This window comes from Helianthus annuus, chromosome 2, assembly GCF_002127325.2.
Source record: "Helianthus annuus cultivar XRQ/B chromosome 2, HanXRQr2.0-SUNRISE, whole genome shotgun sequence".
Lineage (NCBI taxonomy): Eukaryota > Viridiplantae > Streptophyta > Magnoliopsida > Asterales > Asteraceae > Helianthus > Helianthus annuus.
In genome coordinates this window covers 131,680,344-131,702,056 of record NC_035434.2, presented here as the reverse complement: position 1 = coordinate 131,702,056, position 21,713 = coordinate 131,680,344, and the positions used below count along the sequence as shown (strand labels likewise).

The following is a 21,713-nucleotide window of genomic DNA, read 5'->3' as shown; positions in this document are numbered from 1 at the left end:
GTGAAATACATTAGCTTATAATTGTTAGAAAAAATGAAGGTTGTAAATCCTAATAATGATTAATATCAAAATAGCTTATAGTCTAGCAATATTAAGGTATGTATAAAAATTGTTTTTTTTAAATGATTGACAATTCCAGTCCCGTGGTATACATCGATACATAATTAAAAGTAGGTTTAAAGGACGTATGAGATAGCCGTTAAGAAAAACAATAATAATGAAAATTGTCATTATTATTGTTCTTTTTAAAAATTATTTCTTTTTAAATGGTATACATCGATACAAAATTAGAACTGTGTATGCAATGACGATTTTCAAACGGCTCAAAAGTCAAAAGAAGAATTAATCATCCACACGAAAAAACAAAAGGGCTAACACAACCCTTTATACCCTACACCAAATATCAAAATCAAAACAAGAAACGCACCAAGCAACTTATGTTGCGTGATGCTTAAATTTATATCATAACAAACATGCTATACAAGATAAAATACTTATTTACAAAGTTTTTATCTATTAAGATAAGGCCCGTAATCAACATAAAACAAATTTGTAGTAGTTAACTACAAGAACATATGTCCATGGGTAGGTTTAGAGACCATTAGGTTCTGAGTTCGATTTTCACAAGAAGGTTTTTCTAGATTTATTACTAGGTTCTAGGTTCGATTTCCACAAGAAAGTTTTCCTAGATTTATTAAGTTTCCCCCTGAATTGGTGTATAGATAGAATAGCTTAGTGGAGATGAATATAAGGGTGTAAGGGGTACATGCCTAATGATATGGTGCAAACTTTTCCCCCACTCAATCATATTGTACCATGTCATTTCCTCTCTTATTCTTGCATTTTGCTAAAAAACACAAGGGGTGGTTTCCCCCAAACCATTTAAAAAACAAAACAAAACAAAACATGTGATTGGTTGAGAAGATACTGGCCCCACCACTTACCCCTCTCCTCATCTTTGCGGCATGCAGCATGGTTTCCCCGCAAATCACCTCCCTTCATGTGTACCACGCGGCAACTTGGTGATGGCGGTGGGGTTGCCGATCGGCAAAAAAGGTTGCCGATCTCTTTGCCTAACCCACTCCGTACACCCAAGCGGATGATTCCGCTGGTAACACAACAATACTAAAAAATAAAACTAAAAAAACAGATACAGTGGCAAAGTAGGTAAATTGAGTGAAGAGGAAGGGCAACTCTTAAAGGGGAAGCCATAGCTACCTAATTCCCCCGCTACCCCCTTACCAAGTTGCTGCTGTACGTATATATAACTAACTGTAAATAACACATTCTCTCTACCAAATACAAACAAAATCAAAATTCAGATCGTTGCTTTCCGTTTGATCCGGTGAATATTACGATTTTAGTTTCATCTATGGCTCCTCAAAATGTAGGAATTCTCGCCATGGAAATCTACTTTCCTCCTACATGTATTCAACAGGTACTTCTTCTATATCTTCTACTCCAATTGTTTTCCGTTAAATTCATTTTCAATTTCTCATGAAATTGTTCCGTACGATTGAAATTTCATTTTTGTATTAGGTTATGGCGAAGATTCACGGTTAGTTTCACATGCAAAGTAGATTTGATACAGTTATTCATAATCTCGCAATATTATGGATTTTTGTTGTTGTTTTGCTTTTAGTTAAGTTCTTCACGCTACTGTTTGATACAGATAATGAGATATATGTTGTATTTGCCTTAAACTTTGTTTAAATTTGAACTGATTATCATTAGAATGTTGATGCTGCTATATGTTTTGAAATAAGTTATAAGCCGTTGTTCCGGATTGATTTTGAAGTTCTCATGAAATTCAATTAGAATTTGTATTTTTGTATTAAGTTGTTGTGAAGATTGACAGTTAGCTGCTCATGCGAAATGGATCTGATATGGAGAATTTATTAATATTGTGGGTTTTGTGGTTTGTTTTGCTTTTGGTTAAGTTATTCACACTACTGTTTGATACAGATATATGTGGTATTTGCCCTTGAATTTGCCTAAATCTGACTTGATTGATTGTCATTACTCATTAGAAATGTTGAAGATGCTTTATGTTTTGAGATCATTTATGAAAGAAACTTCCTTCTGAAATTTGTTGAAAACTTGGATTGAATACAGTTTTCTGGTGGTTTAGACTTTCAGGCTATGTTTTGCTTTATATAAAACCAAACCACATATTAATGTCATCTAAATAGCATGACTAACTCATGTAAGTTGTGTTCATTTTATGAACGAATAACTTAATGTAATTGATTTTAATATCAATAAGATAGAAGGAATGCTGTGAATCGAAGTCAGCGTCATCAATATTTACTAATGGTTAACAATTTGCAAGAAGGAATATAAATTAGATTTAAATTAATTTATAAACTGTTTGGCATTATTAAGTTTAATCTTGTAAATTATCGAAGAGTAAAATTGATTGCTTGTTTTCTTAGCTTAGTATGTTCTGCAAGTAAAGTAGAAGTTATTTCAATTTATTTGAGTGGTCTTTTTCCGATACATACTTGTAAGCAATATCTTTGATTTTGGAGTGCTGTAACCTTAAAACATTTTTGCTTTTTTTGGGTAAATTATTTTACAGGACATCCTAGAGGATTTTGATGGAGTTAGTAAAGGCAAATACACCATCGGACTCGGACAAGATTGCATGGCATTTTGTTCAGAGGTGGAAGATGTCATCTCTATGGGGTTCGTACTTCACTATGATGTTACATAATTCAATCGTTTGGATCACAGTTCTTATATTAACTTTCTCGACTTCAGATTGACAGCTGTCACGTCACTACTTGAGAAATACGAGGTTGATCCTAGACAAATTGGTCGGCTGGAAGTAGGCAGTGAAACCGTTATAGACAAGAGCAAATCCATCAAGACTTACCTTATGAAAGTTTTCGAGGTACCAACAGCTAACAAGTCCTCTTTTGTTACTCATTGTTGCTAATTTTCTTGTTAAAACATAACGATTTAATCTTCTAACCTGTTGTAGGATTGTGGGAATACCGACATTGAAGGCGTTGATTCAACCAATGCTTGCTACGGTGGAACCGCAGCATTATTCAACTGTGTTAACTGGGTGGAAAGTAACTCATGGGATGGACGCTATGGATTGGTTGTTTGTACAGATAGTGCAGTAAGTCGTATAACCTGTGTCACTAAAAATAGTCTAGCATAAAATATAATTACAATAAAGCCCGATTCATAGGTCTATGCAGAGGGACCCGCTCGACCTACCGGAGGTGCAGCTGCTATCGCAATGCTGATTGGGCCCGACGCGCCTATCGCATTTGAAAGCAAATTCAGGGCAAGTCATATGTCTCATGTTTATGACTTTTACAAACCTGACCTTGCAAGCGAATATCCGGTATCCCTCAATCCCTATAATTAACATTTTGTAAACTATTATATTTTATAGATTAAAATGCCATTTTCTTCCCTGAGGTTTGGCTAGTTTTGCAAATTTCGTCCAAAGGTTTGTTTTTCGCATCTCGATCCAAAAGGTTTGAAATCTTGCCATTTTCATCCAGCTCGTTAACTGCATCCATTTTTCTCCATTAAGTCAGGGGTATTTTCGTCTTTTTTGCTAACTGAAAGGGCAATTTGGTATTTTTCAGGGGTATTCGGTCTTTTACATAAAGTGAAGATACCGAATTGCCCTTTAAGTTAGCAAAAAAAGACGGAAATACCCCTGACTTAATGGAGAAAAATGGATGGAGTTAACGAGCCGGATGAAAATGGCAAGATTTCAAACCTTTTGGATCCAGATAAGAAAAACAAACCTTTGGACGAAAGTCGCAAAACTGTCCAATCCTCAGGGACGAAAATGGCATTTTACTTTATTTTATATGTCTGTTGCTTAATTATGAATGTATATGGTTTCTGTAAGGTTGTTGATGGAAAGCTTTCTCAAACTTGTTATCTCATGGCATTAGATTCTTGCTACAATGGATATTGTCACAAGTAACGTGCTTTCTAGTATACTATTGTCGAATGTGACTAGATATTATGTTACAAGTTGTCTTTAAAACATTCGTGTTTAACTGTTTACTAAAGGTACGAGAAACTAGAAGGAAAACAGTTTTCGATCGTTGATGCCGACTATTTCGTATTTCATTCTCCTTACAACAAGGTAATTGGTTAAACACGCATCGTACGGAATTTACACTAGTAGTTATCTTCATCTCTTGTTCTAACATTCATCTGGATTTGTGCAGCTTGTACAAAAGAGCTTTGCTCGATTAGTATTCAGTGATGTTGTTAGAAACGCCAGGTCTATCGAACTTGACAATTTACGTCATATTTACATTCTTATTCTTATATTGGACATGAAAACGATCTCTTATTGTTGTCAGTTCTGTTGACGAGTCTGTCAAAGAGAAGCTCGGACAGTTCACGCCGTTAACGGGGGACGAGAGCTACCAAAACCGTGATCTTGAAAAGGTACTTTTTTACACCGGTTTCAATCGTGTCGGGTTGAATCTTTGAACCCAAACATATTAAAATCAGTTATAAATCTGTTGTTAGGCCTCCCAACAAGCGGCAAAATCATATTACGATAAAAAGGTTCAGCCCGGAACTTTAATCAACAAGCAAGTTGGCAACATGTACACAGCTTCTATATACGCAGCCTTTGCGTCACTCATTCATAACAAATATAGCTCTCTGGTAAACATCTTATTTAACATTTTCACACTTTAATGGGGTCTCATGAGTTTTCCGTAACTCATGGTCACAAAAAAAATCTGAACTGATTTGTGCCTATTACTTTCAGGACGGTAATCGGGTGATGATGTTTTCATATGGAAGTGGATCATCCGCCACAATGTTCTCACTCCATCTTTCCAAGGGTAAATCGCCTTTTAGTTTGTCAAACATTGCAAAGGTGATGAATGTTGACGAGAAGTTGAAGAGAAGGACCGAGGTATGCTCGTGCTACTTTTTATTAAATTAATAAAATGATTCAAGATAAATTTTTATAACCATAATAAACTTATATTTGTTACTTGTGTGCAGCTTGCACCGGAAAAATTTGTCGAACTCATGAAGGTGATGGAACACAGGTATGGAGGCAAAGATTTTGTGACTAGCAAAGACGCTAGTCTTCTAGCGCCAGGGACCTACTACCTCACGGAAGTTGACTCCAAGTACAGACGGTTCTATGCAAAGAAGACCTCTGAGGAGTCTTAACGCTCTTGACCGGTGAATGTTGCTAGTGGAACCATCTGGCTTGGGTCTCTTTTAAGGGTTGGGTTTGGCTTGGGGTGATATTGTAACTTGTAAGTAAAGATAGAGACCGATAAATAGTTTTTCACTGTCGATCGCTATATCTTTTCGTTTTTACATAATGTCTTTACTAAAAACGTGACCCAAAATCGGACTGGCTTTGGACCAAGGTCCATAAAGATGGTGCTAGTGGCTTTAAATTGGCTGAACCAGTAGTTAAAACCAAGCACTAGCCGTCTGGTTCTCGGTTTGCTTTTTTACTTCACTTACGGTCTCATGTCGGCTCTCCATCCAGGTCAAAAGACTAGCAACAGATTCCTAAACAATTCATCTACAACGGTTAAGTTTGCAAATGTGTTCCATTTAAATCAATTAAACAAATCTGTGACTTGTGGACCCCGCGTCCGCTAGTTTTATATATTTGGGGTCCATAGGTCACAGGATTTACGAGGTCAAAGATTATCTAAAATGAAATAATTATAGCATACCAGTGCAACAAATTTTATTATCAACCAAATCAATCCAAATGATACAACATTGAAAATATAGAAGCCATATCAATCATGAATATCATGTACAAAAACAAAGGAGCTAAGCTCATCATAACAACAATAATGGCGAATGTAAGACGATGAAAAAAGAAGTCAAACACTCAAACCTATAGGTATGATCAAGCAGTCTTTGGGGTCTTACGGTTGGGTTCAAACACGTACTTTATGAGTGAATCTTTAATAGACAAAAGTTCAGGAAACTCGGTTTTCAGCTTAGTGGTGTCAAGCTCATTGTTACTTCTTGGAGCAATGATCACTTTAGCCTGCTCATCAAGAGTGAAGTTCTTCCAAGTAAACTTTGGGTCAATGTAATCGCGATACATTTCCAATATCTGATTGTGGCTAATGCACCCGGGGTTTGTGAAGTTGTAGATCCCGGTGAGATTTCTCTTTGCCATTTCTATAGAGATCGGGAGGAGCTCATCAAGAACCGTCATGGAGTTTGGGATGTCGACCACTTTCTCATAACGGGTGATTTTGGTGATAAAGTTTCGCGGGTTTGTTAAGTCGGAAGATATAGGCATTCGAACACGCAATGTGCATACGTTTTCGTAGCTCTTGAGCAAGTCTTCGACCTAAACATGATAAGAAATTTTTCCTATTAAACAACTTAATATCCCTTTAGGTCCAAGATTATATATTTGAGGATGGAAATATAACCCAATTGGACTTCATCCAAGATATATTACAAGTATATTACAAGTCATGAAGCACAGTTGATGCTAAATTTGCAAGAAACATACCAATTTTAAAATTCAAAAATCTTTAGTTTGATTCTCAAAGTCAAACAAACTCTGTCGGAGTTTTATGGTCAAAATTTAAATGAATTTTAAAACTGGGTGTTGCTATATGTACAACTGGGTAGTATACATTCACATCACACGACAAAGTTGACAGTCCCTAACATGTATACGATCCGTATAGGTGTATACGGGTCATATAAGTGTATACTGGTCGCATAGCTGACATTCCCTTGAAAAACACGACTCATATAAGTGTATACGAGTTGTATACGAGGCTCGTATACAACTATACAATTCCTTGACATCTTATATGGCTCGTATACACCTATACAATTCGTATACATGTCATGGTGTCAAAATAAGTTTTAAAGTGTGTAACTAGCTTCAAGTTAAAATACGAGGCTGAATCCGGCAACATCGAACTTTATAAAACATGCTATATATATTAAAGTTGACACTAGGCATAAAACATTAATATCAAATTCAAATTTCAAAATAATAATCTTCAAATTGACTCTCAAAAGTCAAAACAATCATATCTTTTTCTTGAAATTTCTCAAAACCCATTAAATCTTTTTCTTGAAATTCCACATGAATATCAAGATTCACACATAAACATTTTATCATACGAAATTATCAAAATTTCTGAAAAAAAAAATTAAATAAACAAAATTAATAATAATAATAATAATAATAATAATAATAATAAAATAAATATTAATTTCAACAATAACATTACCATAGCTTTAGTCTTGGAATAAAACGACCCAACAAAATTCGGACTATCCTCTTCCTTAAACCCAACACCCGACCCGAGTGGATGCTCCAAATCATATTCAAATATACACCCAGTAGCAAAATTAACCAAAACCAACCCATATTCACGGCACACGTCAGCAAGCGTCAAAGTCCCAACAACATTAGCCCGAATAGTCTCAACCTTATGAGTTTCACACCAGTCAACGTTAGGTCTTCCTGTAACGCCGGCAGCATTAAACACGTGTGTGGGCTTAACGGCGTCAATGTCAGCGATCAGGGTGTCACGTGACTCGAGACGACCGGAGCCGTAATGATATTCAATGGATTGGGTTTGACAGAGGGTGCCTAATAAACCTCCGATCCAACCGGTTTTGCCGTAGATTAAGAATTTGAATGGTTTTGTTGAGGGTTTGTTTTGTTGGGAACTCATGATTTGAGATGAGGGATTATGGGGGTGTTTTGATTTGAAAAGGATGAGGGATTGGTGTTTGGAAATGGGGATTTGGGGGTTTGGGGGAAATTTGGAAGGTGGTTTGGGAAGAAGAAGAATTGAGGTTGAAATGTTTGGGATTAGGATGACCATTGGATTGTTTTGTGGATTGACTTCACTTTGACCTATGTTTTCTTTTAAAGATTTTTTTTCATATATGATTAGGCATTTTTTTAATGTTTAATAAACACTCATAGACAAAAAGTCACCCACGTCGAGAAAGTGTTAGCGCGATTAATAAACTAATCCTTTCCACCATATTATTAGTTCAATCTAGATCTTTAACTTAGGGAGACAAATTCATGTGGCAAGACTAGCAAGTTTCTTTTGTTTGCAGACTCTGTGGATGTACCGTGTGTTAGAAATTTCGAATTAAAAGAGTTTCCTTTGCGTGTAAGGCAAGGAACCATGGAGTGGATAATTATTAGAATATTTAAACGTGTTTGGGTTTAATTATTTAGTGATAATTATCATATCCAAAATAATAGGTTTATTTGCAATCCTAGTTATAGTCTAATAGGAGTGTTTAGATTATAAATACCATGCTTTGGGTATTAGTGATTGTAATTCAAGTTTTGAGTCAGTTTCTTGAATAGTAATAAACGTTTGGGTGTTAGCCAAATACTTTGCAATTTCTGATTTCAATTTCTGTTCGATACCGATTCATCTTGAATTGGTATCAGAGCAATACCTGGGAACTCTCACCTGTGATCGAGCATAGGGTTGAAGGTGATTTCGCCGGAAGTTTGAGTTCAAGGATCGGCAGGTTGGAAACGGTTCTAGCAATTGTTGATTGTCCTGTCGTCCGATCGAAAGCAGGTTGGAAGCAGTTCTTTGAACTGTTGATTGTCCTGCGCAAATCGATCAAGAACAAAGCTAGACGCCGGCCGGAATCGGAAGTTTGATCGGAGCTGTGTTACTGCGCGGGATTCGGATTGAGAACGGAAAAGGAGGCAGGCCGTGTATAGGTTTTTGCTGTTTCTAGTGTCAAGCGAATCAAAGGCAGGTTAGCCGGAAGAGAATCTGATCGGAGCAGCAGTCATAATTTCTGAATTGTACGAAGGAGGTATTTTTAGGTTTTGTTTTAAACGTGATTGGTTTAAAATTGGGATTTTGTTTTGGACCAGTTCGTGGATCAGATTGTATTGGCCTAACTCAAAATTTGTGCTCACACCCAATTAAAATTTTGTTGTTGCTGTTTGTTATTGTTCTCGGAAAAAAAGACAACTATATTATCTTGTTTTGAGAACAGTACAGTACACAAACAAAAGTTTTTTGTTTTGGATTTTTTTTAAGTTCAAGACAAATATAGTTTTGTTTTTTCCAGGTTCGTGTTTGAAGTGGAACTCGGGAATTAAACGTGTAGACTGGAAGAAACTGAACCAGTTACACCGGGTTCGTTTAATCTTATGTATAGTCGACGAACGAAAAATATGGTTGGAAGCGATGGCGGTAGCGGCTTGAATACCGAGAAATTGGTTCCAAATTCAACAGCGCTTCAATGCCCGATGTTGAATAAGGTTAATTATACTATTTGGGCGTTGCGTATCCGCGCGATTTTTAATGTTCATGGCGTGTGGGAGGCCATTGAACCCGGAACTGAAACCGATGTGAAGAAAAACAATATGGCGATTGCTTTGTTGTTTCAATCCATACCGGAAGAACAGATCTTGCAAGTTGGTAATATGAAGACGGCAAAAGAGATGTGGGATGCACTGAAAGCGCGCCATCTGGGAGCCGATCGGGTACATGAAGCAAGACTACAGACACTCATGTCAGAATTTGAGGCGTTGAAGATGAAGGATACTAGTACAGTTGATGAGTTTTCTAGCCAGTTAACAGGAATGTCTTCAAAAGCGGCGTCTCTCGGTTCTATAATAGAGGAACAAAGGATCGTGAAAAAGTTTCTCAGTGGTTTACCAAGGCGGTTCATCCATATGGTAGCCTCAGTTGAGCAACTTGTGGATCTAAAAACAGTTGCATTCGACGATTTGTTGGTCGAATAAAGGCGTATGAAGAACGCATAAAAGATGAAGAATTGCTGTCGGATAATCAAGGTACTCAAACGAAACTAATGTTTAATAATTCTAATGCCTCTTCAAGTTCTAGACAGACTTCACGCGATTCGAGTAGGGGACGCGGGAAAGGCTCGAACCGTGGACGTGGTGGTGGTGGTGGTGGACGCGGTCGAAACCAATCCGGTCAAAACCGCGGGTCACAAAACGGGTCCAACGAAGGGGATAAACAACAAGGAAAGAAGGATTATTCGAAGGTTCAATGCTTTCGACGCGACAAGTTCGGTCACTTTGTTTCGAGATGTCCAGAGCGAAAGAAAGAGAAACAAGCAAACTTGATCGATGCGGAAGAAATTGACCCGTTTTTGTTTATGGTGCAAGATGTTCAAGAAATCGTTTACTTGAATGAAGAAAAGGTCATTCCAAAAAAATACGAGAACGGTTCGGAAGAAAATGACTTGTGGTATTTGGATAATGGCGCGAGCAACCATATGACGGGTAATATATCTTTTTTCTCTGAATTAAATAAGCGTGTTGGTGGCAAAGTTAAATTTGGGGATGGTTCTCAAGTCGAAATATGCGGGAAAGGGTCTATATTACTATTGGGTAAAACGGGGGAGCAAAGGTTAATGACCGATATTTATTATATCCCTAGTTTACGTAGTAATATAATTAGTTTCGGTCAAGCAACGGAGTGTGGATGTGATATTCGTATGAAAGACGATTATTTATTAGTGCGTGACGCTCAAGGCAAGGTATTAATGAATGTTACTCGATCTAAAAATCGTCTTTATACAATTAAATTAAAAGTTGGAAAACCCGTTTGTTTGAAATCTTGGATTGATAATGAAAATTGGTTATGGCACGCGAGACTTGGTCACCTAAATTTCGAGTCCATGAAACAAATGGTGAATAAAGATATGGTCGTGGGAATGCCAAAAATCAATCATGAAAATCAAATATGTGATTCGTGCCTAGTTGGGAAGCATACGAGACAATCTTTTCCGAAGACGGCGTCGTTTCGGGCAACGCGTGCCTTGGAACTTATTCATGGAGACTTATGCGGTCCAATTTCTCCGAGCACAATAGCGGGAAATAGGTATGTATTTGACTTAGTTGATGATTTTTCACGTTTCATGTGGACTTTTCTTTTGAAGGAAAAAAATGATGCGTTTGAAACTTTCAAAAAGTTTAAAGTCATGGTGGAAGTGGAAGTTAGTAGAAAAATCAAGACGTTTCGAACCGATCAAGGGGGAGAATTTACGTCTCATGAGTTCAATCGGTTCTGTGAAAACGAAGGGATTATTCGACACTTAACAGCTCCATATTCACCTCAACAAAACGGGGTGGTGGAGAGGCGAAACCGTACCTTAATGGAGATGACTCGAAGTATATTAAAAGCGCGACAAGTTCCTAATTTTATGTGGGGGGAGGCGGTGAGGCACTCAACTAATTTAATAAACAAAATTCCAACACGAGCGTTACACAAAGACAAAACACCGTACGAGATGTTAAAAGGAAAGAAACCGGATCTTCAATTTCTTAAGGTTTTTGGATGTGCCGCTTATTTGAAAATTGTTGGCGGACATCTTCCAAAAATAGACGATCGTTCGACTCGTCTAGATTATCTTGGAAGCGAAAAAGGTTCGGGGGCGTATCGTTTATACAATCCAACGACTCGAAGAATTGTTGTGGGTCGAGACGGGGATACGGAGTTTGATGAAACGCGTGGTTGGAATTGGGGAAAAAAATATTGTTTTTAATGACGAAGAGTCTCGCGAACCGGGTATGTTTTGGGTTGATTTTAATGGTGTAATTGACACCAAAGATGGGACCGTGAATACCGAACTTAGTGGGTCCACCTCTGAAAAAAATGAAAACATTCAAAATTTGAGTGATGAGCTAGGGACGGAGTCAACTGGTCCGTTGACCAGCAGCTCAAATAAAAATAAAATAAACAACAACAGTTTATCGAGTTCATCTAATAAATGTGGCTCAAGTAATTTTGAAATGGATTTTGCAACAAATTCAAACCAAAGAGTTGTAAATGGTGTGGGCTCACATGGCCCAAATAGTCAAAGAATGAGATCAGATGCTTTCACCGCAAGTAGATCAACTTTGCGTGGCCCAATGCAACCTGGCCCAACAACAGTGAATGAAGGCCAAGACAGCAGCTATATTGACGAGAACAGTAGCAGTGCTGAAGAAAATATTTTTGTCACGCCCGACCCGGTTGTTCGTAGATCCAGCCGAAACACGGTTACCCCGGTACGTTTTAACGATTATGTTTTAAATTCGAGTTCTATTGATGAAGATTTTTTATTGCTTACGGATGATGAATCGGTTCGCTTTGACGATGCAAAATCTAAACCGGAGTGGATGAAAGCAATGCACGCAGAAATCGAATCAACTAAAAATAATACGTGGTCGTTAACCGAGTTACCGCGTGGTACAAAAACGATTGGTTTGAAGTGGGTTTTCAAGGTTAAAAGAAACGCGGATGGCTCACTAAATAAACACAAGGCTAGACTCGTGGCGAAGGGTTATGTTCAACAACCCGGAGTCGATTTTGACGAAGTGTTCGCGCCAGTTGCTCGACTTGAAACAGTTCGGTTACTTTTGTCTCTCGCAGCGAATGAAGGGTGGGAATTACATCATCTAGATGTTAAATCCGCGTTCCTACATGGCGAATTAAAAGAAGAAGTTTATGTTGTTCAACCGGAAGGGTTCGTTAAAAAAGACGAAGAGCATAAAGTCTATAAATTATCGAAGGCGTTATACGGGTTAAGGCAAGCTCCACGTGCGTGGAATACGAAATTAAATAATATTTTATTAGATATGAAATTTCACCTGTGCTCGCAAGAACAAGCCGTATACCGAAGAATCGTTGGAACGGACGTCTTATTAATCGGCATGTACGTGGACGATTTAATTGTGACGGGTTCAAATTTGAAACTTATTATGGAGTTTAAGCACGGGATGGCTAAAAACTTTGAAATGTCGGATTTGGGAAAGCTTACTTATTATCTTGGAATTGAAGTGTCGCAGAGCAAGGACGGGATAAAAATTAAGAAAGAGGCGTATGCAAAGAAAATACTGACGGAAGCCGGTATGATTAACTGCAATCCTACTAGTGTTCCCATACACCCGAATGTGGAAGTTTCTAAATTTGAAGATGAAGAAGATTTTGATGCAACGAGATATCGAAAGATTGTCGGGTGTCTCCGGTACCTTTTACAGACTCGACCAGATTTGGCGTTTTCGGTCGGAGTAGCCAGTCGATACATGCAATGCCCGAAGCAATCTCATGCAGCTCTCATCAAGCGGATTCTTCGCTATTTAAAAGGTACTTTTAGTTATGGAATTACCTATACTCGAGGAGAAAATATGTTGGTTAGTCACAACATAAATCCGGACGATGGAAGAAGTACTACGGGACACGTGTTTTATTTTGGGTCTTCCCCAATTACTTGGTGTTCTCAAAAGCAAACTACAGTTGCTTTATCATCGTGTGAAGCAGAGTATATGGCGACAAGTGCAGCCGCGTGTCAGGCGGTTTGGCTAAAAGAATTGACTGGTGAATTACTCAACAAGAAAATTCAAGCGGCGGTGTTACGTGTTGATAATACATCGGCGATAGCTCTCATGAGGAACCCGGTTTTCCATGGAAGAAGCAAACACATAAAATCCCGGTTTCACTACATTCGGGAATGTGTTGATCGTGAAGATATCGTGGTTGAGCACGTTAGTGGCATTGATCAAAAGGCGGATATTTTGACGAAGGCTCTTGGGAAGATCAAGTTCAAGCAGATGACTGAAAAGCTTGGAGTTGAAGACTTGTCAGATACGAGTTCGAAATTCCGGGGGTGATTGTTGGAAATTTCAAATTAAAAGAGTTTCCTTTGCGTGCAAGGCAAGGAACCATGGAGTGGATAATTATTAGAATATTTAAACGTGTTTGGGTTTAATTATTTAGTGATAATTATCATGTCCAAAATAATAGGTTTATTAGCAATCCTAGTTATAGTCTAATAGGAGTGTTTAGATTATAAATATCATGCTTTGGGTATTAATGATTGTGATTCAAGTTTTGAGTCAGTTTCTTGAATAATAATAAACGTTTGGGTGTTAGCCAAATACTTTGCAATTTCCGATTTCAATTTCTGCCGATTCATCTTGACCGTGTACGCTCACTTCCAAACAAACTACTATGCTTGCAACAACATACTTGCTTACATGTAACAACCTAGAGAATAATACAAAGATAAACTTGAGGAATCATGTGATCACGAATTCACGATGCTAAGTGAAAATGTGTTGGAAGTCAGTCACATACTTGCAATGGTTAATTAGCATATATATTTTACAACTGAACTGTTTAGTGCTAGCTAAGTTACCATCTCTCCACCACACTTTTGATCATGATAAATGCAACAGTCTATGTTTTATCTTTTGCGCTTGGATTTTAGAGTGGTTACAGAACTCGAACTGCTGTGCCAATTTCTTTTCCTTTGATTAATAAACCAATTGTTAATTTGCTTCAGTTGTAGCCCCGTTTCTTCCACCAGTTTCGCCTTGTCGTCTTCCTGTAAAAAAAATAGCAACATGAAATTTTTTTACCATAACTTAAACAATATTTTATTTAAACAACATGTGTATAGTTTTGAAATATTTATTGATTACAGTTGGATATGGCCATTTGGAATGTTGTTGCCACCAATCTTTGAGCACAGAAGTAGTGTCTCCTGGTAATTTTCCTGCTCTCCTCTTTCTCAGTATTTCCTCTCTTACATCCTCTATTTTGGATCTAAATCCCTAAATACAAGCAAGTTGCAATATGCTTTAAATATATAAATATTTTGTCATAAAACTTAGGAATATGAGTTGTAGATCTTTTTGCTCATTTAGGTGGTTTTGAAACCATTGTACAAATAGGCATTTCGCTAATAGGGCCAGCGAATTCAAGCCTAGGCTTTCGCTTGGTGCCAAGAGAATTCACTAGTTCCACTTGGTATAACGAAATATTGGATTCTTTGTCAGACGAGACTTGAGTTCACGAGTCCTAGTAAAATGCCTTTTTGTGCGATGGTCTTCAAAACCCACCAAGATATGCAAGTTGTTTTGCTAAACTGTGTGGTTCTATATAGAGTTAGAGAGTGACAGAGTGGCAGAGTGCGCAAGATTAAGTGGACACCTGTTTAAGTTCGATTTTCAGTTCTTGACGAACTCTGTCTATTAAAGTACGTTCAGATTCTGTAGGGAGACCAAAACCCAACATGTCACCGGATTGATCCGATGGAAAATCCATTACTATCTCATCTTCACCATCACTTTCTGACATTGTTGCTCCCGACCCTTCTCCTAGTGTTACTCCTGAAATTAATTACAACATTATATAAACATTGTTTACTTTGCAACATATGAAAGAAAGCAAGTGTCTAAGTTGTCTAGGAAATATCAATCCAGTATGGATACAAATCAACCCCGTAAGAGTATCTACAATGGTGCATTCAAAAACGGATCCACGTCACCCCTGCACGAGATCACCCTCTCATGGCAAAAAGTACAACAAAAGCGCCACACCCTCTCACCTCCTTTCCCTCTCCCCCCACTTCAGATTGGGACGGAAGTCTCTCCACTCTCACTCTTCCACGTCTCAAAAATGTCCCCGTATGTAAGAACATATAATATGATATCTTTAGTTTTCATGAAAACACTAGTTTGAACATTTTTAAAGCATTAGTTTTACTTAAATTTCTTTTAATTGAATTTGTCTTTCATGTAACCTTGTTTTCATTAAAAACATAAAAAGGACAACTAATAATGTTTGTATTTATACTTTCAGACCGGTTTTGCTAGATTTTCTTACTTTTTTGAAATTTTTTTGGTAGAATTTCTATTGTTTTGCCTATTTTTCCAAGCCAAGTTAGTTTTCCAAAAACTTAAAAACATGATATTCACAAAGATTGATGTCTTCACCGTTAATCAATATGGTCTCGAATGATTGTGCATTCTATAACTGCTAACGTAACTTGTTTAGATTCCCTTTAATCTTAGGTAATTCCTAAATACCTAAAATGATTTAACCACCTGCAACCAAACCTACCACAACCACCCAGCCGCCACCCACCCACCTGCAACCAAACCCACCACAACCACCCGCCGCATCCACCTTCTAACACCACCTCGTGTGTGGATCGTGTGTGTGTATGAGAGAGCGACACACACACACATAGAGAGAAGAGAGAGCGAATTTCAGTTTTTATATTTTTTATTTATATGTATTTTTACAAAATAGTCATTCGATATTAATTATTTACATACTAGTTCCTGGAAAGATGAAATGACAAGAATGCCCTCATGTGCAAGACACATGATCAGATTTAACCAAAAAAATAAACTGGGTTAGGCTCAAAGGACATACTGTGCAAGTTTTTGAAACATTAAGTATAAAACCCGTCAATTTTAAAGGCAAATGACACCACCTACAATTTAGTGTAAACTTAGAGAACAAAACTTGTAATTTACTCTTAATTATTTAAATGAGACTATTTCTTTCAACCAAATACCCTTTTCATTTCTGTTTGACTGTTATCTAAAATCATTTCTATGGATTTTCAAATTATAGCGTTTTGTTTGACGACAACCTTTAGTTAGAATTTCTTGTTTTTATTTCTGTTATTATTTAAAGATGTCATATTGTGATGTATATAAATCTCGCAAGAGAACATCACGTTCCACTTAATTAATAGTCATAAAGTTTGTGTCAGGAGTTGGGTCGACTTGTTCAGTTACGTTACTATTTGCTGTCACAAGTATATTATTTTTGTGCCAATGAAGCCCAGCTCAGCTGGGTGGAGGTGTGAGGGTTTTACCCTCTGGTCACGGGTTCGATCCCGGGCTAGAGCGGTTTTCCCGCACGGGTGAGCTAAGGGGTCGACTACCAGCCGGTCGAAAGCTGGTGTGGGCTGGACCTTAGGGGGGGCCCGGGGGTCGATCCCGGGGGGCGGAGGTACTTCGTCTAGGTGTGTTCCGCTGAGCCATTCAAAAAAAAAAAAGTATATTATTTTTGTAATTGTAATATGTAATATGTAACAACCTTAAATAGTAAATAGTATAGGGTGACATATACCAAAAATAGTTTTTTCATTGTTAAAAAGTATACCAAAAACTTAACAGGACGTTCTCTCTCAAACCAGACAAACAATAAAGGGAATTTGTGAACTTGTTGGCGGAAAATCCGTTTATGTTCGTTCGTTTAATTAATGAAAGGACATGAAATTCTGTTTAGTTAGTTAAATAAACGAATACAAACATATATCTCATTTATTTAATTACGTTCATGAACATTCGTTCATTTTCGTTTGTTTATGTTGTTCATTAAAGATTTTTTAGGATTTATTTATTTTATCTAAGCTTTTAATATTCTTTAATTCTTATTTATTTCATTATCTAAACAAATAAAATAAGAAACTCTATCTGCCACCTTGTTTATGCATCACTCCACTTTTCTTCTCATTATTTATATCGAAAAATATTATCGACCTTTTATGCATCGCTCCACTTTCCTTCTCATTATTAACATAGAAAAATACTCTCGACCTTCGTTCAACGATTAGGGCTTCAAGGTTTAGCATCACCCCTTCTCACCATCCACCTCCAGTCACCGTTGTCTTCGCCGATTTTATTTGTGTTCGTTTTTGTTCGTGAACTGTTCGTGAACACGTTCCTTTCCTTAATAAACGATCACGAACATAAGATCTTGTTTGATAAATGTTCATGAATCGTTCGTGAACACATTATATCCTTAATAACGAACACGATCAAAACCTTGTTCGTGTTCGTTCACTACTTTCATATATACAAGGTACTCGTAGCCTCCGGCTAACACGAAACCAATAAGATATATATTCTATTAATAACCGGCATAGAAAATGAGACTGATTGTTCTCATTTCTATAGCTTTTAACCAATGATTGTTTTTTTTTTCTAAAAAAAAAAAAAAAAACCAATGATTGTTCTCATTTCTGTAGCTTTTAACCAAATTTTTATATATAATATAACCTTTTTTTTGTTTTTTTGCATTCCCATGTTTTTCTCCTAAAAACTTAAGTTTGTTATATCGTATCCATAATATTATACTAGATATAGGGTATGTTTGGTAAAAGTAACTGGTGGCTAAAAGCTGATACCTGGTGATTGGAAACTGGTGGCTAGAAGCTGGTAGCTGTTATTTACTCGTTGTAGCTTTTTAGATATATTTGGTGTTTGACAAAGTAGCCGGAGACTTTAATAAAATGTATAAAATGACTAAAATAGACATAACTAAAAATTTAAAAAAATTGTGCATTAAAAGTCCATTATCTTTAGAGGTTAAAATAGTCATTTTTTCCCTAAAAACTTGTAGCTCCTCCTAAACGCCACTAGTAGGAGTGTTCAACTAAAAACTTCAAGTTCCTAACCTAAAAGCTTCAAGCTCCTTCAACCAAACAAGGTTTTTTATCGAATAGAAGTTTTTTCTTAAAAACTTAAAACTATAAGCTCTTAAAAGCTCTATGTCAAACATACCCTAAACTCAAAATCTCAAATCTTTCATTTATATACATCTAAATTCTAATGCATTATTAATCATGATTAAAAAGTGGTAGGTAGTGAGCACAGGTTTGTTCCCTCTCTACGTCCCCACCCCCACACCACACACACACACACACCCAACAACTCAACTAACACCACCTCTTCTTTCGGCTCCTAACTATATACACATTAGATATATTTATAACATTTTATATATAAAAATAAGATAACCAAAATAGAATTCAATTCGTGGTCCTACATTTTTTTAAGGGTGAACTTCATATATAAGGTTATCACACTCTCTAAATTAGAGAGCCCCGTATTGTCTCACTTTAACCAGACTATGTTGTCTTAACCGGACTCATACTGGCTTCAAAATTTGGCTTTTTTGGGCGTTCCCCCAGGAAACCATACAGCCGGTTGCCACTTGACAGTCATTGTGTCACCACAAGAGCAAAACTCTCTGATATAACACACTGTGAGACGAAAACCTAGTTGAGCTCGGGAATCAAACTAACAACCTAATACAAAGCCTAGTACAAATCCTTCATTACCTATATCCACCCTATTAGTCCACAAGTGGGAGGATAATTGGTGGTCCTACATTACACTCACCTTTATGTTGTATGCGATGGAATTAGGGATTGGAACAAAACCGGGCCCAAGGTGATAATTTCTGACATAAACTATAACATGACACGGATCAGATTGTAAAATAATTAGATTTTTTTATTGAATAACGTAAACAAGTCGTGTCTAAGTTAGATGAGCCTGTTAAGTACTACTCAAAAGCAAAATTAATTTATCAAACATAATGGGTATGTATTTCAAATCATGATTAAATGGTCATGTGAGCATTAGTGCACAATAGTATATCTATTATCTATTTATATCAATATACATACATATATACATACATGCATATGTGTATTATGTGTGTCTGTATAAAGAATATGAAGAGAAGGGGTTACCACTTACCAGTCATAGCTTGCAAGTTGTGCTCAATTTCACGGCAGGCCATGACAGCCTCGACAGCATCAACTCTGACATGTTCTTGCAGCCTATCTTTAAACGCACATAAAACCACCAAATACTGTGTCTGTTCCATTCATGCAATTTATTATGTATATTACGTTAAACTAAAAGATGATAAATTTACACTAAATTAACAAAAGAAATAAAATAACAAGCATCAATATATATTCTTCAAAAGAATTCAAAACAACTCAAAAACTTACATTGGTAAATAATATTTTTTGTATATTTTTACTTGAATAGATGAATGACAATATATGAAAACCCTATTACCATGTAACTATCACAAAAAAAGAAGAAATAACTACAAAGCCATAACCGGGTTCTTTTATTCACTCTTAACAATTTTATCTAAACTTTTTGATACCTACAAGAGAACCACAAGAACAATAAGTAAATAATATTTTCTGTGTATTAAAAAACTAAGAACTTGTTATATAAAGATTTAAACTAGAAAGAAAATAACAATTAACAAACAAACTTAAAAATAAAGAACAATAATTATAATAGATAATAAACGCGGCTAACACTGTCAAACACCCTTACACGTACCAAGAAATTGTCTAGCTCGTGGCGGTCATCGGGGGAGGTAGGCTGGCGATGGTGGTGGTTGGAGATGTAACGAAGGAGGACATCGTGCGCCTGCGATAGTTGAGCGTCGACAAGGGGTAGTTGGTCGATCGGAGTGGCCACACGGAGACACCCTACATGGGCTGAAAGAAGATGTTGGTATAGAGGGTGGTTAGCTATCTCCACCTTCATCTGGCGGTTTTGATCACCGGAAAAGGACACCAACATATCGGTAAAACCACCACCATCATCACCACTGGTAACCACCATACCTAGAGCTTGATGTTGCATATTATTTTGTAGAAAGAAAAACACTCAAATCTTTAAAATTAAGCATGTAAAAGCAAAATAAAGATGTAGGGTTTTTAGGACCACTTGTGCAATAAAGAAGCATTTGGCCAGCCAAAGAAAGCAATATCTCTTCTTTTCTTTTTCTTTTTTTCTGCTTTTTACATAGAAGAGAAAGAAAGAGAGAGGACAGGTTTATAGGGATTAGAGACGAAATAATTTTTTTGTTCACATTTGAGAAATCGTTTTGTTTTATTTTGGACTGATGATTGGTATATACTCTATAAAATAATACACTTGGAATCAAAAAAAAAAAAATTATTAATTAAAAGAGTTATTTATTAATCGATAAATTAATAATTATTAATTTATATATTAATTAATATTTTATTAATTTATAGTAGAATACTTAGTTTACAAATACCTTTCAAGCTTCCACTTAATTATTGTATACAATGCATGTATATCAAATGAACGGCCCAATTTGAAAGAAACCTTCAATCTTCCATCTTATTATGCTTCTTGTGTTCAATGTATCACTTTATGGACATTAAAAATATTTTCTATATAAATACAAGATCAAAATAGGTTAACACAAACAAATCATACACACAACATGGCTTCCCATCTTAAAGGTATGAAAAAAACAACAATGACAGACGAGATTGAAGAGCAATATGCAAGCACAATAAGGACAATCCAAGTCTCACTCAAAAGCAATTGCATTGGAGCCCCCTTCACGAAACGAAGCTATTAAAGCGGCAATCACATTGAACAATTTTTTGTTGAGCTATAAGAAAACAACACCAGAAGTTCTTACCATGCTAAGGAAAATTAGAGACGAGATTCAAGGGGAAATTGATTTCAACAAAAAACAAAAGACAACTGAGTCATTTTTCAAGAAACCTTCATAAATCATTCATATAATATGCTATATATAAGGAATTATTAATTTATATTTTATATGGGGTCTAAAGAAATTATCAAAAATGTATTATCTTATAATTTTAGCGAATTATTAATTTAGCACCCTATCCTCGAATCGAGACCGACAAAAAATATTATTTTAAAGAGTTTATTAAATAATCGAGTATTCATTTATCGAGTTTTTACTGTACATCTAAAATGTATAAAATAAAGAGTTCCATACACTTGATGTAATGTATTAAAATTTGAACATAGAGTAAAAGGAGTAAATTGTTTTTTGAATCTTTGAGTGTTGATGATTTTATAACTAGTCGACTTCAACACTAAAACTTTAACTATATATCCGCGTACCTTGCATGGTTTTCAATCTATAACTCTTTGAGTCCAATTTACTAACGGCGTCCATTAAGTCTATTAGCTTGAAAGACATTTCAGTCATTTACCTATTTTATTATTATATATATTAATATTATATGTATTTCATTATTATATATATAATATAGACACACATTCACATAGAGAAACCTCACACACAACTCTT

The 21,713-nt window shown here is 36.3% G+C and overlaps 3 protein-coding genes across 3 annotated transcripts; 1 reads left to right on the top strand and 2 right to left on the bottom strand.

Moving 5' to 3' along the window:
* The first annotated feature begins 1,372 nt into the window (after positions 1–1,372).
* LOC110922150 (hydroxymethylglutaryl-CoA synthase) lies at positions 1,373–5,494 on the top strand. Its single transcript, XM_022166467.2, has 12 exons — positions 1,373–1,438; positions 2,582–2,688; positions 2,764–2,896; positions 2,987–3,130; positions 3,203–3,361; positions 3,884–3,957; positions 4,051–4,126; positions 4,212–4,267; positions 4,350–4,437; positions 4,522–4,662; positions 4,769–4,918; positions 5,011–5,494. Exons 1-12 carry the CDS (start codon positions 1,373–1,375, stop codon positions 5,182–5,184), a joined length of 1,368 nt encoding a protein of 455 aa, XP_022022159.1. The 3' UTR covers positions 5,185–5,494.
* A 203-nt stretch (positions 5,495–5,697) lies between these two features.
* LOC110922166 (bifunctional dTDP-4-dehydrorhamnose 3,5-epimerase/dTDP-4-dehydrorhamnose reductase) lies at positions 5,698–7,971 on the bottom strand. Its single transcript, XM_022166481.2, has 2 exons — positions 7,254–7,971; positions 5,698–6,346 (listed from the first exon to the last, which is right to left on the bottom strand). Exons 1-2 carry the CDS (start codon positions 7,854–7,856, stop codon positions 5,891–5,893), a joined length of 1,059 nt encoding a protein of 352 aa, XP_022022173.1. The 5' UTR covers positions 7,857–7,971; the 3' UTR covers positions 5,698–5,890.
* A 6,073-nt stretch (positions 7,972–14,044) lies between these two features.
* On the bottom strand, positions 14,045–20,409 carry LOC110922138 (homeobox protein knotted-1-like 7). Its single transcript, XM_022166460.2, has 5 exons — positions 19,940–20,409; positions 19,331–19,451; positions 14,973–15,151; positions 14,462–14,593; positions 14,045–14,364 (listed from the first exon to the last, which is right to left on the bottom strand). The coding sequence occupies exons 1-5, from the start codon at positions 20,246–20,248 to the stop codon at positions 14,224–14,226; spliced, it is 882 nt and encodes a 293-aa protein (XP_022022152.1). The 5' UTR covers positions 20,249–20,409; the 3' UTR covers positions 14,045–14,223.
* Between the last annotated feature and the right edge of the window lie 1,304 nt (positions 20,410–21,713).

Bases quoted from the DNA above. Each gene is read 5' to 3' on its own strand.
- LOC110922138 (XM_022166460.2), bottom strand. From the start codon at position 20,248: ATGCAACATCAAGCTCTAGGTATGGTGGTTACCAGTGGTGATGATGGT. The intron at 15,152-19,330 runs GTAAGTGGTAAC...AATTAATTTCAG, and splicing joins CAACTTGCAAGCTATGACTG to GAGTAACACTAGGAGAAGGG. The intron at 14,365-14,461 runs GTAATCAATAAA...TTTTTTTTACAG, and splicing joins CCAAATGGCCATATCCAACT to GAAGACGACAAGGCGAAACT.
- LOC110922150 (XM_022166467.2), top strand. From the start codon at position 1,373: ATGGCTCCTCAAAATGTAGGAATTCTCGCCATGGAAATCTACTTTCCT. The intron at 3,958-4,050 runs GTAACGTGCTTT...TGTTTACTAAAG, and splicing joins TACAATGGATATTGTCACAA to GTACGAGAAACTAGAAGGAA. The intron at 4,663-4,768 runs GTAAACATCTTA...TATTACTTTCAG, and splicing joins ATAACAAATATAGCTCTCTG to GACGGTAATCGGGTGATGAT.
- LOC110922166 (XM_022166481.2), bottom strand. From the start codon at position 7,856: ATGGTCATCCTAATCCCAAACATTTCAACCTCAATTCTTCTTCTTCCC. The intron at 6,347-7,253 runs GTAATGTTATTG...TATCATGTTTAG, and splicing joins ATTCCAAGACTAAAGCTATG to GTCGAAGACTTGCTCAAGAG.